This window comes from Rhinolophus sinicus, chromosome 10 (assembly GCF_057876585.1).
Source record: "Rhinolophus sinicus isolate RSI-liver-muscle chromosome 10, RSI-T2T, whole genome shotgun sequence".
Classification (NCBI taxonomy): Eukaryota; Metazoa; Chordata; class Mammalia; order Chiroptera; family Rhinolophidae; genus Rhinolophus; species Rhinolophus sinicus.
The window spans coordinates 12,292,389-12,306,338 of record NC_142510.1 but is presented as its reverse complement, the minus strand read 5'-3'; the positions used below and the strand labels follow the sequence as shown (position 1 = coordinate 12,306,338).

The window sequence follows — 13,950 nt, the reverse complement described above, 5'->3', positions numbered from 1 at the left end:
GAGCAGCCTCCTTTTTCCAGCCACCTCCAAATCATTCAGGATGCAGAATAGCTCCCAAGACCAGGGTGTCCGTTCTTGCAGCACGTTAGAGAAGCGGACACCTGTCTGTCCCTTCTCTCCTCTCTTCCTTGGGCAGGGAGACCATGCACTGCTACCCAGGGGCAGGGCTTTGCCCCAGAGTGGGCATGGCCCCTGGGTAAGGGAGAGCGAGCGGTCTGCCCGGGCAGGTGAGACCCGCTCAGGCCTTTTCCACGCGTGCCCGCGGTGTGCACGAGCAGCCACCAGGGGGCGGCAGAGAGACAGGAGTGGTCCAGCGAGGAGCCCAGCTCCGAGGCGCGCCGCGCGAACCCACCGAGGCCGCGCTCAGAAGCCCCATCTCCCACCGACAGGCCGCTGGGTTCGGGAGGCTGCTGGCTCCTTCCGCTTCCTCAAGTGCAGGCAGAGCCCCGGGGAGCGATGGCCAGCCCTTCTGGCAGCCCCGAAGACACGAGCAAGCTCCGAGGCAGGGATGGCCGGCAGAGGCGGGAGGAAGAGGACGCCCCTCCGGAGGAGAAGAGGTTGAGGCTGGGGCTGGAAGCAGGAAGCGCCGCGCAGAAGGAGGGAGAAGACGCACCACGTCTGGGCAGGGAAGAGACCAGCACCCAGACAGGTGGTGAAGGCAGAGGTGTAAGTGAGCAGGGGCCCAAGAGGCACGCGGCTGGGGGGTGGGCAGGCATGCGCCCCCGCTCTCCGCGGTCAGGTCCAACTTGATAACTGAGCAGCAACTCCCGCGGAGCGGGCGCCCTGTGGGAGCTTGGGGGGCCCTCCTGAGAAACTAGATGCTCCGTGGTCGGTGGCAACTGCCTTCGTGTTAGTGTAGCACGGACTTGCTGATTCTCCCTGAGTCGTCACTGGTGGGAGACCCCTGGGCACTGCGGTTGGTTGCGAAGGGTGGGGGGGGTGTCTGTGTCCTGGGGGCCCCCCCAGAAGGGGAAGGAGGTGGCGGTTGCTCTGAGCAGCCTTTACCCTGCACCCCCATCCTTGGCAGCGCTGTTTTAGGTGTCTCTCTGCGACTTTGCTGGTTGTGTGTGCCTCTCACCTGGTAAGGGGCTCGTGTGGGAAGTGCCTGGGCATCGACTCTGCCAGTCGGCCGCGTGTGGGCTGGCAGCAGCTCACCAAGCTCGTTGTGGCCTCGCGTCTTCCTCTCCTTGCCCCCATTCAGGCTGGGCAGAGTTGAGAGAGAAGGCAGGTGGCCTCCACCCCCCGAGTTCTTCTCCTTCCCTTCAGAGAGGGGCAGATGCAAAGTTCTGTGTAAACCCTTGGGTGCCGCCTGGCTCTGGTCCCCGCCCATGGAGGGCACCTGTGAGGGTGATTTGTTGTGTGTGTGAGTGGGTACGTGAGTCACTAGGTGTGTGTAGGATGGAGCCCTGGGGCCAGCTTGACCACCCCACCCCCGGCCCCGCTTTCTGCTTCCTCTCCTGAATCTTCCAGATGTGACCTGGCTGACCTTACATTTGGGGAGCACGAGTGTCTGGAGGACAGATAAGGGTTGGCTGAACAGCTGTCCCCACAGCGAGGGCTGCCACCTTGAGAGTTTTTAATGGATAACGGGGTTGACCTTTTTGTTTCTTCCAAAGGTTTTCATTGTTGGCCATTTGCTTGGCTGAGCTTGCCTTAAAAATTTGATTAGTGGCTGGTGAGCCCCACAAGGGAGCGTTCCCCTTCTTTCTCCCAGACCCACGCAGGCAGCAGCTGCCTGCCTGCCGTTAGCGGGACTGCATCAGAGCCCAGCTGACCCCACATGCCTCCCTGTGGCTGTCATCGTGTTTAGATCCTGGGCCACCTGGACACCGAAATCAGGTGAATTTCTCTCTGAGATCCCAGGAGAAGGTTGAGACTTAGGGAAAGCTTCCTGGGACACAGCATGGAAAGGCTGAGATGGGAGTAGTGTCACAGTGTGGTGAGAGGAGAGGTCCTGGGTCTGAAACCCAGGGAGGGGGCAGTGCAAAGCCCTGAAACTTTACCTGTTAGAGGCCCCCTCTTCCTCCTGTTCCCTCCCTCTTTTCCATGAACTTTGCCAAAGACCAGGCTACCAGAAGGGAGCTGAAGTGACCAATGCAGTGGCATGCGTAAGAATGCGGGTTTGGAGCCAGATTCCTCGGTTTTGAGTCCCAGCTCTGGCCCTCATTCGCTGGGTGACCTGGCACAAATTATTTAACCTCTGCAAGCTTTAATGTCCTCACCGGTGAAATGGATATATCAACAGGCCCCGTTTCAATGGGGTTATTACTCCAGAGATGAAGTAAGGGTTATCTGTAGAAAGCACCTAGCATTGCACCTGGCACATAGCATGTGCTCAATAAAATGGGATTTCGTACTGAAATTCACTCCCTGCAGCTTGCTTGCTGCCATGTTTGGCTCTGGGCTGCGTGACAAGAGACAAGGGTCTTAGGCCAGAATCTCCATGTTAAACGCTTTCTGGAGGTGACAAGAATTATGTGTAGATGACGGAAATTTTTAAAAGGCAGAAACCTCACTGATTTTTTTGGTTCACAAGGGAAGTGGGGGGGATCCCATGGCTTGAAGGATTATGTCGTAACTATACAGAAACTGTCCTTGTTTCCTGCGTCTGAATACGATTCTCTCCATTGGTGGCACCTGCATCTCCCGGGGACAGTGGCACCTCATGAGCACGGGGTCTTAGTTTCCAAGTTTAAAGGTTGCCCACAGCCCGGGCTGCCCACAAGGCCCATCGGACAGGTTTCTCCTTTTCAGTTTCTATAGGAATATTCCCTTTAAAGAAGCAGGAAGCAGTTTCAGGCTGGTGCCAGCAGCAGCAGCAGCTATTTCTCTGAGCAGAGCCCATTGCTTCACTCATAGACCACGTCCAAGTGGATCAAGGAGAACAGCACGCTTTTCCATGAGATTTTTGTCTGTGTAGACCACTCCCTTGGCTGAAATGTCAAAGACATCCTTGTTCTTCATTAGCAGCTTATTTTTAGATGCAGATCGTTTTGGGCTTTTCTCTGCAGACGCTGCATGGGCACCACCTCCCTACCCATGTTATATCTAGATGTTTTTAAGGATAAAATACCATTTCCTGTCACTGGGTCTGCTGCTCTGGATGGCATGGGACTGGTTTACATGGGACTGGTTGTCCCCTCAGCCTGGCTCCTGGGCTCGTGTCTTGTCTTTCAGGAGGGGCATTGCTAGGGGATGCTTTTAGGAGGTCGCTTGGAGCCCCAGGAGCCCTCTGTGTGTCTGAGTCCTGCTGGAGGTGTGGGGGAAGGGCATTGTGTGTCTAGTGAGGGCTGACTGCCCACCAGGCATCAGAAGTTTCACAGGCTCCATCTGCCCCCTCCAGGACCAACGCTGTTGAGAAGGTATTGAAAACCTGGTCCCCCCAGAGCCTTTACTTGTTCCTTTAGAGTGACTCCAAGGGGTGTTCCACCCACAGCTCTTGCTGGAGGGAGAAAAAAGATGCTTCTAGGTAACTAGTTAGCAACCACAGCCATTGCTCAGCTTTTCCCAAGATCAGGCGACTTGGCACAGATTTCTGGGTTGTGTTGGGCAGCACTGAGCTTTCAAGGGTAGTAACTCATCTGAAGCCCTGGAATCCCCAGATGGACTCCCCACTCAAGAGTCCCTGGAGTTGAGACTGGAGTGAAGGTTCTTGTCAGCATGAGGCTCCCTCGAGAGGTGGATCCAGACCGCAGGTGTTTTCCTTCTTGCTGGTGACGGTCTGTACCTGAGCGTCTCCACTTACGCACCGTTGATGTTTGGGGCCACATCATTCTGTAGTGGGGGCTTAGCAGCAACCCTGGCCTCCACCCACTGGATGCTTGTGGCATTACTCCCCCCACCCCAGTTGTGACAACCAAAAATATCTTTAGACACTGCCCATTGACTGGGGCTGTGGGAGGAGGCAGTGAAATCACCTGGGCTGAAGGCCACTGGTCTACACCTGCAATAATGTTTCAGAATGTGGGTGTTGAGTTTGGGTCTCTGCTGTACCACTTAGGAGCTATGTGCCCTTGGGAAATTTACACAACCTCCACGGGCCTCAGTTTCCTCATCTGTACAATGGAGATTCAATCTCAATGCAAGGTTATGTGGGCATTCCATAAAATAACAAGATAATACATGGAAAATACTTACAGCATTTAGACACAGAAAACGCACATAACAAATGGTCAATTCTGGTTTTAATTATTCGGGTGAATCAGACTCCATCCTTCAACCCCTTATCCATTGGTAAAGTATGAGGGGGAATCCCTTCCACCTAAACCTGAGGTCGGATTTGTGTAGCATCTTGGCTTTCTGCATGGAACTGACCGGATGTCCCCCCAATTCTCCCCTTGGTTCTCTCACCCAGGATTCCAGGAGGCAGGGTTGTGGGTAGGCGGAGCAGGTGGCACTCGGGGTTCACTCCGACGCTGGAGAATTCCAAAGCCGGCTTGCCGATACAGGGTTTGGACCAACATCTGGGTTTCAGGATTCTCATTTGAGTACAACTGGACTCCACAGGACTGACGCTCTCTCTGCCTTGATGTAGATATTTCCCTGGCAACGATCTCTCAAGCCGCGGCGTGTCTGCCTCGGCTCTCCCCCTCTCATTTTGTGAGGGTACCTTCTGAGGAATGCAGTGTGTGAGTGGGAGACAGTCGGGGGTTTCCTCCTCCTCCAAGGGCTAGAAGTGGGGTGCAGGTTGGTGGAGGCTCCTCGGAGGAGGAAGGTGGCACGGAGAGCATTCTTTTCAGACCACATAATGGATGGTTGAGCCCCCTTGGGGAGGTGGGTGCCCTTGTTCCTGCAGCAGTTTTGGAGTGTGAGCTGTGTTGCCCTTAGCTTTACCTGTTTCAGAAATATTTAACCCCAGTGCTGACCAACTGGAGCTTGATTTGGGTGTCTCAGCTGGAAAGGCTTGGACTACAGTCCAACGTCCTCCTGGCTTTTTAAAGTTTTAGTAACATGGTCATTGTCTCTTTGTGTCCTCTGGAACATGACTTGGCGCTCAAGGAGCCGGAGGGAGACCAATTTGGGGACTGGGACAGAGGCCTCTGCCGGGGATGATGCTGGTGGCTTGGACAGTGGTGGCGGTGGCAGTGGCGATTGTGTGTCTGAATTAACGAAAGCTTATGAGATACATTCCAAAGGACTGAAGCATAAATTGAATATGGGGAAGGAGAAAGGGTCGGGTCAAGTTTACTTCCAAAATGGCAGGGAAGACCATGAATTTATTTTTATTCTTTCATTATGTTTTAAATTAAATTTATTGGGGTGACAATGGTTAGTAAAATTACATAGGCTTCAAGTGTGTATTTCTATAATACATCATCTATATATCACATTGTGTGCTCACTACCCAGAGTCAGTTCTCCTTCCATCACCATATATTTGATCCCCTTTACCCTCATCTACCATCCTCTCCCCCTTTACCCTCTGGAAACCACTAAACTATTGTCTGTGTCTATGAGTTTTTGTTTGTTTGTTTGTCTTGTTTGTTTATTGCTTTCAGTTTTATATTCCACATAGTCTTACGGCCGGTTAATATTCCATTGTGTACATGTACCACTTCTTTATCCAATCAGCTATTGAAGGACACTTTCGTTGTTTCCATGTCTTGGCCATGGTAAATAATGCTGCAGTGAACATCGGGTGCATACATCTTTACAGATAAGTGTTTTCAGATTTTTGGGGGTAGATACCGAGGAGAGGGATTGCTGGGTCGTATGGTAACTCTATTCTTAATTTTTTGAGGAACCTTTTACTGTTTTCCGTAGTGGCTGTACTAATTTACATTCCCACCAGCAGTGTATGAGGGTTCCTTTTTTCCCACAGCCTCTCCAACACTTGTTACTATTTGTCTCGTTGATAATAGCCATTCTGGTAGTCATGTGAGGTGATATTGCATTATGGTGTTTATTTGCGTTTCCCTAATAGCTAGTGAAATAGAGTATTTTTTCATATATCTGATAGCCGTTTGTATGTCTTCTTGGGAGACGTGTCTGTCCAGGTTCTCTGCCCATTTTTTAATTGGATTGCTTGTTTTTCTGTTGTACGAGTTCTTTATATATATTTTGGATATTAGCCACTTATTGGAGGCGTTGCTTGCAAATACCTTCTCCCTTTTGGTTGGTTGCCTCTTGGTTTTGTTGGTTTCTTTTGCTGTGCAGAAGCTTTTTAGTTTGATATCGTCCCATTCATTTATGTTAGCGTTTACTTCCCTCGCCTTTGAGGTCAAATTCATGAAATCCTCTTTGAACCCAAGGTCTGTACGTTTCGTACCTACGCTTTCTTCTATGCAGTTTGTTGATTCAAGTCTTACGTTAAGGTGACGACCATGGATTTGATTTTGGGCTCTGGCTGAGGTTGCCCTGACCCCTGGCTGGCAATGTTAACAGTATAGATGGGTTCGGGGCTGGAGATTCAGACTTCAGAGTCGTCAGTGTAGATATCGTTGAGGCCATGGGACAACCCGAGACTGACTCGGGGGAGACTGGGTGGCAAGAGACAGGGCTTTGGTATAAGCTTCGGGAAATCTTAGCAATGAGGGGAGAAGGGCCCATAGAAGGGTCAGAGGAGCAGCTGGTGGAGGACGTGTGGGCCCACAGACAGGAGAGGGAGAGGGACGAGGGTCAGTTGAGTTGAAGAGAGCCCATTGGATTTCATGTTACCATGTCATGCTCATCAGCTTTTTCTGGAATTTTAATGGAGGCCAGTTGTGGGCTCTATAAAGATTCGCCTGGAGTCTGGGCACGCCAGCAGCCAACCAGGTGGATGCAATGACACACGGATGCTTGTGGTCTTGAGTCTCTTGAAAAATATACAAGTCTTTTGTGACTCCAAAGCCTCCGTCCTCCCTCCCCTCAATGCTTAGCTGTCACTTTCCCACATTACCTTGGCAAAGGACCCAGCTTTCGTGGAGAGGCTCGTCCCACCCTTGGGACTATATGGTGTCCTTGAGAGACCCTCACTTCTCTACCCTGAGGGCCACTTGCCTCTCTCATTCCTTCTCCACGTATTTGAGCAGCTCCCATGTGCCAGACGCTGGGCTACAAGATGGATCAGTCCTTATTCTCCTGGGAACCCTGCTCTAGGGGAGGAGACAAACTCTGGTCCATGGGCCAAAGCCAGCCCCCTGCCTGTGTTTGATAATAAAGTTTTATTGGTACACAGCCACTCATTCACGTGCATGTTGTTTGTGGCTGCTTTCCTGCTACGACAGGAGAGTTGAGTAGTTGGAACAGAGAAGGTATGGCTGCAAGGCCAAAAACATTTACCCTGAGAGTCTCAGTTTACGGGGCTTTGCATCGCCCATGGTGTCCAGTGGGGGCATGAATACAGCTGCCCTTGAAACACACAGTCCCAGCAGTGTCTCAACTTGCGGGACTCCAGAGGAGAGGGTGACAAATCCCCTACTCCCAGCTTTGCCGGTGTTTGGTGTCAGGGGCAGGACTGGAGTTCTGAGTGGTGTTTTCTTACCCCTCTGTCTGGGCAGCAGGCTAGTGCCATCCAAGTTTTGGATGGGGGAGAGAAAGGATGGAAGCAATAGGGACTTGTTGGCCACCTCCTAAGCATCTCCCTAAGATGGGTCACCACTTTGCACAGCTGCAAAAATCCGGTGACATCACCCTTCTGTGTGATGCAACTCTGGGTTACCAAATCACCAAGAAGAAAGCGAAAAGGAGACGGTTTTTGCAAGCACGAGAACTTGGGTTCTTGAAATTAACATTTCCCTCCGAAGTTTTATAATGTCTGGGCATGCATATTTAAGCATCTGCCTCAGAAGCTCTCGCTAATAAGCAGATGGTGCAATTAATTTCCTTTTTTTGTTCTCCGAGCTGCACATAGGCTTCCTGTACCGCCTTCCTCGCAGGCAGCGGCGCGGCACGTGGAGGCGACAGGACTTCTGACCACCAGCACAGCTCCCTGAGAGGCAGATTAGAACCCTGTATTCATGGGGTTGTTCTGTGGAGGAGCTGGCCTGGTCCCTTCTTTTCAGCCCCCGTGGGAAGTTATTAGGTCCTTCCTTTGCTTCTCCAGAGTCTTGGCAGCATTTGACCCCCTGGACCTCACCAGCTGGGAAGCAGGGGTCCCAGGCTGGCCGGGGTCTGAGAGTACAGCCCCAAGGGGGAGGGGGCCTGGGAAAAGCTGCTGGGGAGGAAATCCCAAAAGCAGGTAGAGGCAGAGAGGAAGAAAGGGGAGCTGGCACACAGAGCAAGGACCTGGAAGGTGCAAAGGAGAAAGCTGGGATTTCCACCAACAGAGGGAAGGGCAGATGCTGTTAGCAGGCTCCATGCAGGTGCGGCTGGGCTTTGTGAGTTTTGCTGGTTTTCCTTCCCCCTGGCTCTTCTCACCGTGTCTCAGGGTATCGTAGAAATAGGCTCATGGGGTGGGGATGGGTAGGGAGAGGGGGTCTCTGCAGCTCCGCCTCCGATTGTCTTTGGGTAACACAGGGGCTGCCCTGCGGGTTTCCTTGGCTCTGCGCCCTCCAGCCCTGACTGTTCACAGATCCACCCAGCCTCTCAGACTGCATCCTGGAGAAACCGGGGCAGGGCTGGGGCCTTTGCTGTGGGGCGTGTGTCTTGCATGTCTGGATAAGGGAGACTTGTGACCTGGGAACGTGTGGGTTTCAGTGGGAAAGCCTGTGGTGCTTCGGAGGGGACCACTACCTAGTGCCCTCTTGCTTTTCCCTTTTGATGGTGTGTTCTGGTGGAGTTGTGAGCCCTGGCCTCTGGGACCTGGGCTGGATGGAAGAGTCCGCATGGTCTGAGTATCATTTCTTGGCTTTTGTTCCGCTTCTTAGTAATACAGATTATTATTTGCTCGTGGTAAACAATGTAAGCAATGCCACACATAGAAAACCGAAAAACAAAATTCCTCCTTTTTCTGGTTCTCTTCAGTCTTGCTCTTCAGAGGTAACACTGGAGAGGGTTGAGATAATATCCTTCCTCACCTTCCTCTGTGTGTGGGTGCAGGCATGTATATGTGCACGTAGTTTAATTTTAATTGTTTAAAAATAAAAATGCGATCATGCTACATTTATTGCTTGGAAAAGCCCCCTTTTCACTCAATGATATGTTGGGACCTGGCTCCACCTTCCTCTTCAGGCAGTTATTCTGCTGTGTGGCTGCCGTGTACATTACTAGCCCGCCCTGTCGCGATGGGTCTTTGAATGGTTCCTGCTTTTTCCCTATTGCAAATGGTGTGGTGATGAATATCCTGGTGCTTGTCCCTCCGAGCTCCATGCCTGCGTTTCTGTAAGATGCTCCTAACATCAGGAGAGCCCGATCAGAGCGGGGGCTGTGCTGAAGTCACGTGCTGGTTAAATATCTCCCCCCTCCCAGCTCTCCAAGGCTCTACATAGTTCCATCCTCTGCAGGGGTCACCTTTCTAAAGGGCACCGGGCAGGATGGCATTGTCTGTCTCTCTTTCACACCCTGGTGCCCTGGGGTCCTGCCACCCCCACCAGTCCCTCCTGGCAGGACGCTGGCTTCTGGCTTTGGCAGGTGGTCTCACCCTGGAGAGAAAGTTTGCTTGGTGTTGTTACTGCAAGTGCCAAGGTTGGCGTTTGTCTCCTTCAGGTCTTGCCCTTTCTTACTGCGTTTCCCTGAATATAAGACCTAGCCTGCAATCAGCTCAAATGCGTCTTTTGGAGCAAAAATTAATATGAGACCCTATATTATATTATATTATATTATATTATATTACATTACATTACATTACATTACATTATATTATATTATATTATATTATATTATATTAGACCGGGTCTTATAGTAAAATAAGACCAGGTCCTATATTAATTTCTGCTCCAAAAGATGCATTAGAGCTGATTGTCTGGCTAGGTCTTATTTTCAGGGAAAAATGGTACCTGTGTGTCCTTGAGTAAACTGTTTGAGCTCTCTGGATATTTTAATAATAATAACGACTGCTGGTGGTTACCAGAGGGTAAGGGGAGTGAGGGGTGGGAGATGAGGGTAAAGGGGGATCAAATATATGGTGATGGAAGGAGAACTGACTCTGGGTGGTGAACACACAATGGGATTTATAGATGATGTAATACAGAATTGTACACCTGAAATCTATATAATTTTACTAACAATTGTCACCCCAATAAATTAAAAAAACAAACAAAACGACTGCCTCCTAGGGCTGCCTGCAGGATTCAGTGAAATCACCCCCATTTCCACACGCTTGGCTTGTGTGCACTCAGTAAGTGCCGGGCAGTTCATTGCCGAGTTTCTGGCAGCTGGACGGTGGCTTTACCAGGGCTACGTCTTTGGTACTGAGCCCAGGGCCAGGCCCTCAGTAACTGCTCAATAAATGCTCAGTGAGGGATTGAATGGCAGGGAAGGAGACTGGGGCTGAGGCAGTGGGAGCAGATGAAAGGAAACGGGGCTCCCAGTAGGTTCTCAGCTGGTGGGCTCCAAGACGAACCCCCAGGCCCCCTGCTTTTACTTGCCAAGGCCCATGGGGCTCTGCTACGTCTTCCGGGCTAGAGGCCAGAAGCTGGGCCTGGGCAGATGCTGGCCATTGTCCTGCAGTATCAGGGCATCTCCATCCCCAGGTTAGACCGGGATGCCAGGTGGCCTCAAGGTGGCCGGGACTCCGCTGGTTCTGAGCCCAGAGACAGAAGACACGGAAGCGTGGAGGGGTGGGGCCCTCATGGTGGCCCTTGCTTTCTCCTTCCCTTTGGACACGGCAAGGCAGGTGGGTTTGTACATATGCATGTGTGTGTGTATGTTTGTGTTCTTGTGCGTGTGTGACTTTATCTGTGAGTTTCCAAGTCCTGGGTTGTGTCTGTGTGGGACCAGGTTTTGCCAAATTAAATACAGGGGTTCAGTTAAACTTGACTTTCAAATTAACTAATTTTTTTTTTTGCTGTAAGTATATCCCAATGCAATATTTGGGACATACTTACACTAAAAATGAGTTATCATGTATCTGAAGTTGAGGTTGAACTGGCATGTTGTTGTTTTACTTGCTACACCTGTCACTCCTGTGTGGGGGTTGTCCGTGTATATTGGTGTATCTGCAACCCAAGGGACGCTCCAAATGTGTGTAGGTGCCAGGATGGGGATGGATGGAGAAGACCCTCCTGGATGTGGGGTTGGATGCTTCAGCCCCAGGCCTGGACAGGGCTCCCTAACACGTCCCCCCACCCCCCCACTGACACCGCCATTGGTTTCCCTCCCTTCTGTCTCCAAACATAGGGGCAGGATGCAATCTGCCCCATCTGCCCTTTTTTGGAGCCCGGCTGCCCAGCCAGACGAGAAGCAAACAGCGTGCAGATGGCGGCAAAGCTCCCTCAGCTCCCTCTGCAAGGGGCCTACAGATGGAATGGAAGACTTTGTCCTCACTGCTCTCCCTTCCAGAAAACCTGGGCCAACAACCGCTGGGTTGCTGCTGTAGACGCTCTTTCCTCCTGGTGATTAAACTATGCTGTGTTTTGCCACACAAGCGAGGTCCTTCTTTTCCCCCACAAACTTGTTCACGCATGTGTCCATCAGTGTCGTCTGCCTGACTGGTCAGCTCTCACTCAGGCTGATGGTCTGTGGGCTCTTCCCCCTGGCGCTAGTGAAGAGCTGCTGAATTTCCATCTGAAAGACCCCAGTTGAAACTAACCATAGGGTTGGAAGGAAGCTGCCTTTTCCCCCTTTGCAGGCTCTGTGTGGTTCTTGATACTTGATCAGGACCTTGCCCCCCGGTATCACAAGCTGGAGGGTGCATTGGTATCCATCTGGCTGGGGGCCTGTCGGGAAGGACATTGAACTTGGCTTCTGAGTCCGTGGCAGCTCTTCATGGGAGATACCACCAAGGAACCTTGTCCTGTGTACTAGGAGGAAGTGACTGTTTAGTCACTTACTCAACTTGTTACAGACAAGGTCTCAATTTCCTTGCAACTCCTGTGTGGCATCATCTGAGACTGGCAGGGTGGGGTGGGTAGCAGTTGGCATCTCACCTGGAGATCCCAGACACGGGTGGCTGAGGAACCAGGGCCTTGCTGCGTTGGGTCCCGGTCCCGACTGGCAGAGTTGAGTTACCCGCCCCCCCATCCCCTAGAAGTCCAGCGGCTCTGGGAGAGGCTAGTCGGCGAGGGGGCTGGCGATGATGGTGGCCTTCACAGGTCATCACCCTCCCCGTGTGTCATCTGGCAAGCCTGTGCCCTAGTCTCTTGTCTGGGGAGTGGGGTTAGGAATGCCAAGCCTGCTGCACTCCAAGAACTCGTAGGAATAAGATTAGATGGCAAGTGAGGGCCCTTTGCAAATGAAAACATTCTATTTGAATGCAAAATGATCTGTGACTGTGATATTTTCCATCCTGTGAAATCATTGTTGACCCTACAATGGTCTATTAAAAAATAAAACAATGAATGGAGTTGACCTTTCCTCCAAGTCTCCACTGGGGGAGGGCATTTGTCAAAGATTGTTGTTTCACACACGGAGAAAACTAAGTGAGGTGCAGAAACAGGGCCAGGACCCAGGACTCCCGACTCCCTGACTGTGTAGGGTCTTACGTGGGGGAACCGCTTTGGGTTCTTTCCACAAGGTTGCTCCGTAACAAACAGCCCTCATGTAATAGTCGCAGAGGGATCTTAGGCAGTATCTAAAAATAAAAGCGGACGTTGAGTAGATTCAGTTATTTCTACAACTGGGACCTGGCTCTGGGATTGACGCAAATGGAAACATCTTAGGAGTAACAGCTTTGGGTTTGAACCCCAGGTTTTTCCAGTTACAAGCTTCCAGGACTCAGGCAGGTTGTATAATGTCTCTGGGCTCCAGTGACCTTGGAAAATAGGACACATTGTACTATAGCCTGTAGGGGGCCTCCCACTGGCTCCCGTGGGAGGAGGGGGCCCAGCAGGGCCAACTGAGTATCCCACAAGCCTTCCTCTGATACTAACGAAGTCCGTGGTCATTCCCACAAATGCCTCACTTGCGGGGTTATTCTAAGTACTGGGGATCATGCCGGTTGTCAACGTGGTATCTGGCACAGTAGTCAACATTTACGGGTTTATTTTCATGCCTTCTTTGGTGTTTCCCATAGTTCCATATCTCCCCACCGCTTAGGAGTATCAGAATCACGTGGGGAGGGTGTTTAATAAATATACCAATACCCGAGGCTTGCTCCCGTAAATTCTGATGCTCAGGGGCTCAGTTGGGATCTGTGTTGACAGAAAAGCTCCCTGGTGCATCTCAAGTAGCCGCCCTGGCTCTGGGGCAGGGACACAGTTTGGGAACCAGTCCTCGGTGCTACTTTGCTTGACTTTCAAGATGGGTTTGTCTATTCCATCTTGGATTATCATTACTTGTGTGTGGACTGGAAGCTCCCTGATGTCAGGGTCCCCTCTTGTTCACGTTTGCAGCAGTGAGCCAAGCTTTCCATGGGTGCTCAATGGAATGGCACTAGGGCGGGGTGTGTGTGTGTGTGTGTGTGTGTGTGTGTGTGTGTGTGTGATGTGAAACTTTGTTAGAAGAGCCTTTTTGTCCTTCATCTGCATTTGCTGTGATTTACTCCATGAAAGTCAGTGCAGCTTGAGCAGAGGTCTTGCCTGGAAGTGGATCGAGGTTATGGAGGGGCAGCGCTGCTGAAAGCTTCCTGGGAAATGCTTCTGTGTCCTCCTCAGCTACTTGGTCTCAAGTTTTCACTTCCCTTTAACACTGCTTGGAGGCCATTTTGGTTTTTCCTGCACAGTGGGTACTAGCAGAATGCCCATAGTGAAAGCGTGTGTGAGTAACTGGGTTTGAGTTTGGGGATGGACGTGCTTCTGCTGAACGAAAACTGTGGGATACTGAAGACGGAGGAACAGTTGTCCTCGTTGGTTACCAGGTGTGAGGTGGGGACTTGGCATCTGAGACAGGAACCTCCTTTTAGGCCCTCAGCCTTGATCAAACCATTCCTGAGTTCCACTACACACATAATCAGTACCATGCTTTATACTGACTGGATAAGACTTCAGCTGCT

At 51.3% G+C, this 13,950-nt stretch overlaps 1 protein-coding gene across 27 annotated transcripts in view; it reads left to right on the top strand.

The window, feature by feature from the left end:
• Positions 1 to 349: 349 nt before the first annotated feature.
• RBFOX1 (RNA binding fox-1 homolog 1) overlaps positions 350 to 13,950 on the top strand; it is a 2,003,336-nt gene continuing 1,989,735 nt past the window's right edge. For 3 of the 27 annotated variants that reach the window (XM_074323030.2, XM_074323037.2, XM_074323034.2), the window contains exon 1: positions 356 to 666. In XM_074323030.2, coding sequence (XP_074179131.2) covers positions 457 to 666 — 210 coding nt within the window. In that variant the 5' untranslated portion in view covers positions 356 to 456. Of the gene's footprint in view, positions 667 to 13,950 lie in introns of all 27 variants that reach the window. The other 24 variants (XM_074323029.2, XM_074323036.2, XM_074323025.2 and 21 more) reach the window with 14 other exon arrangements.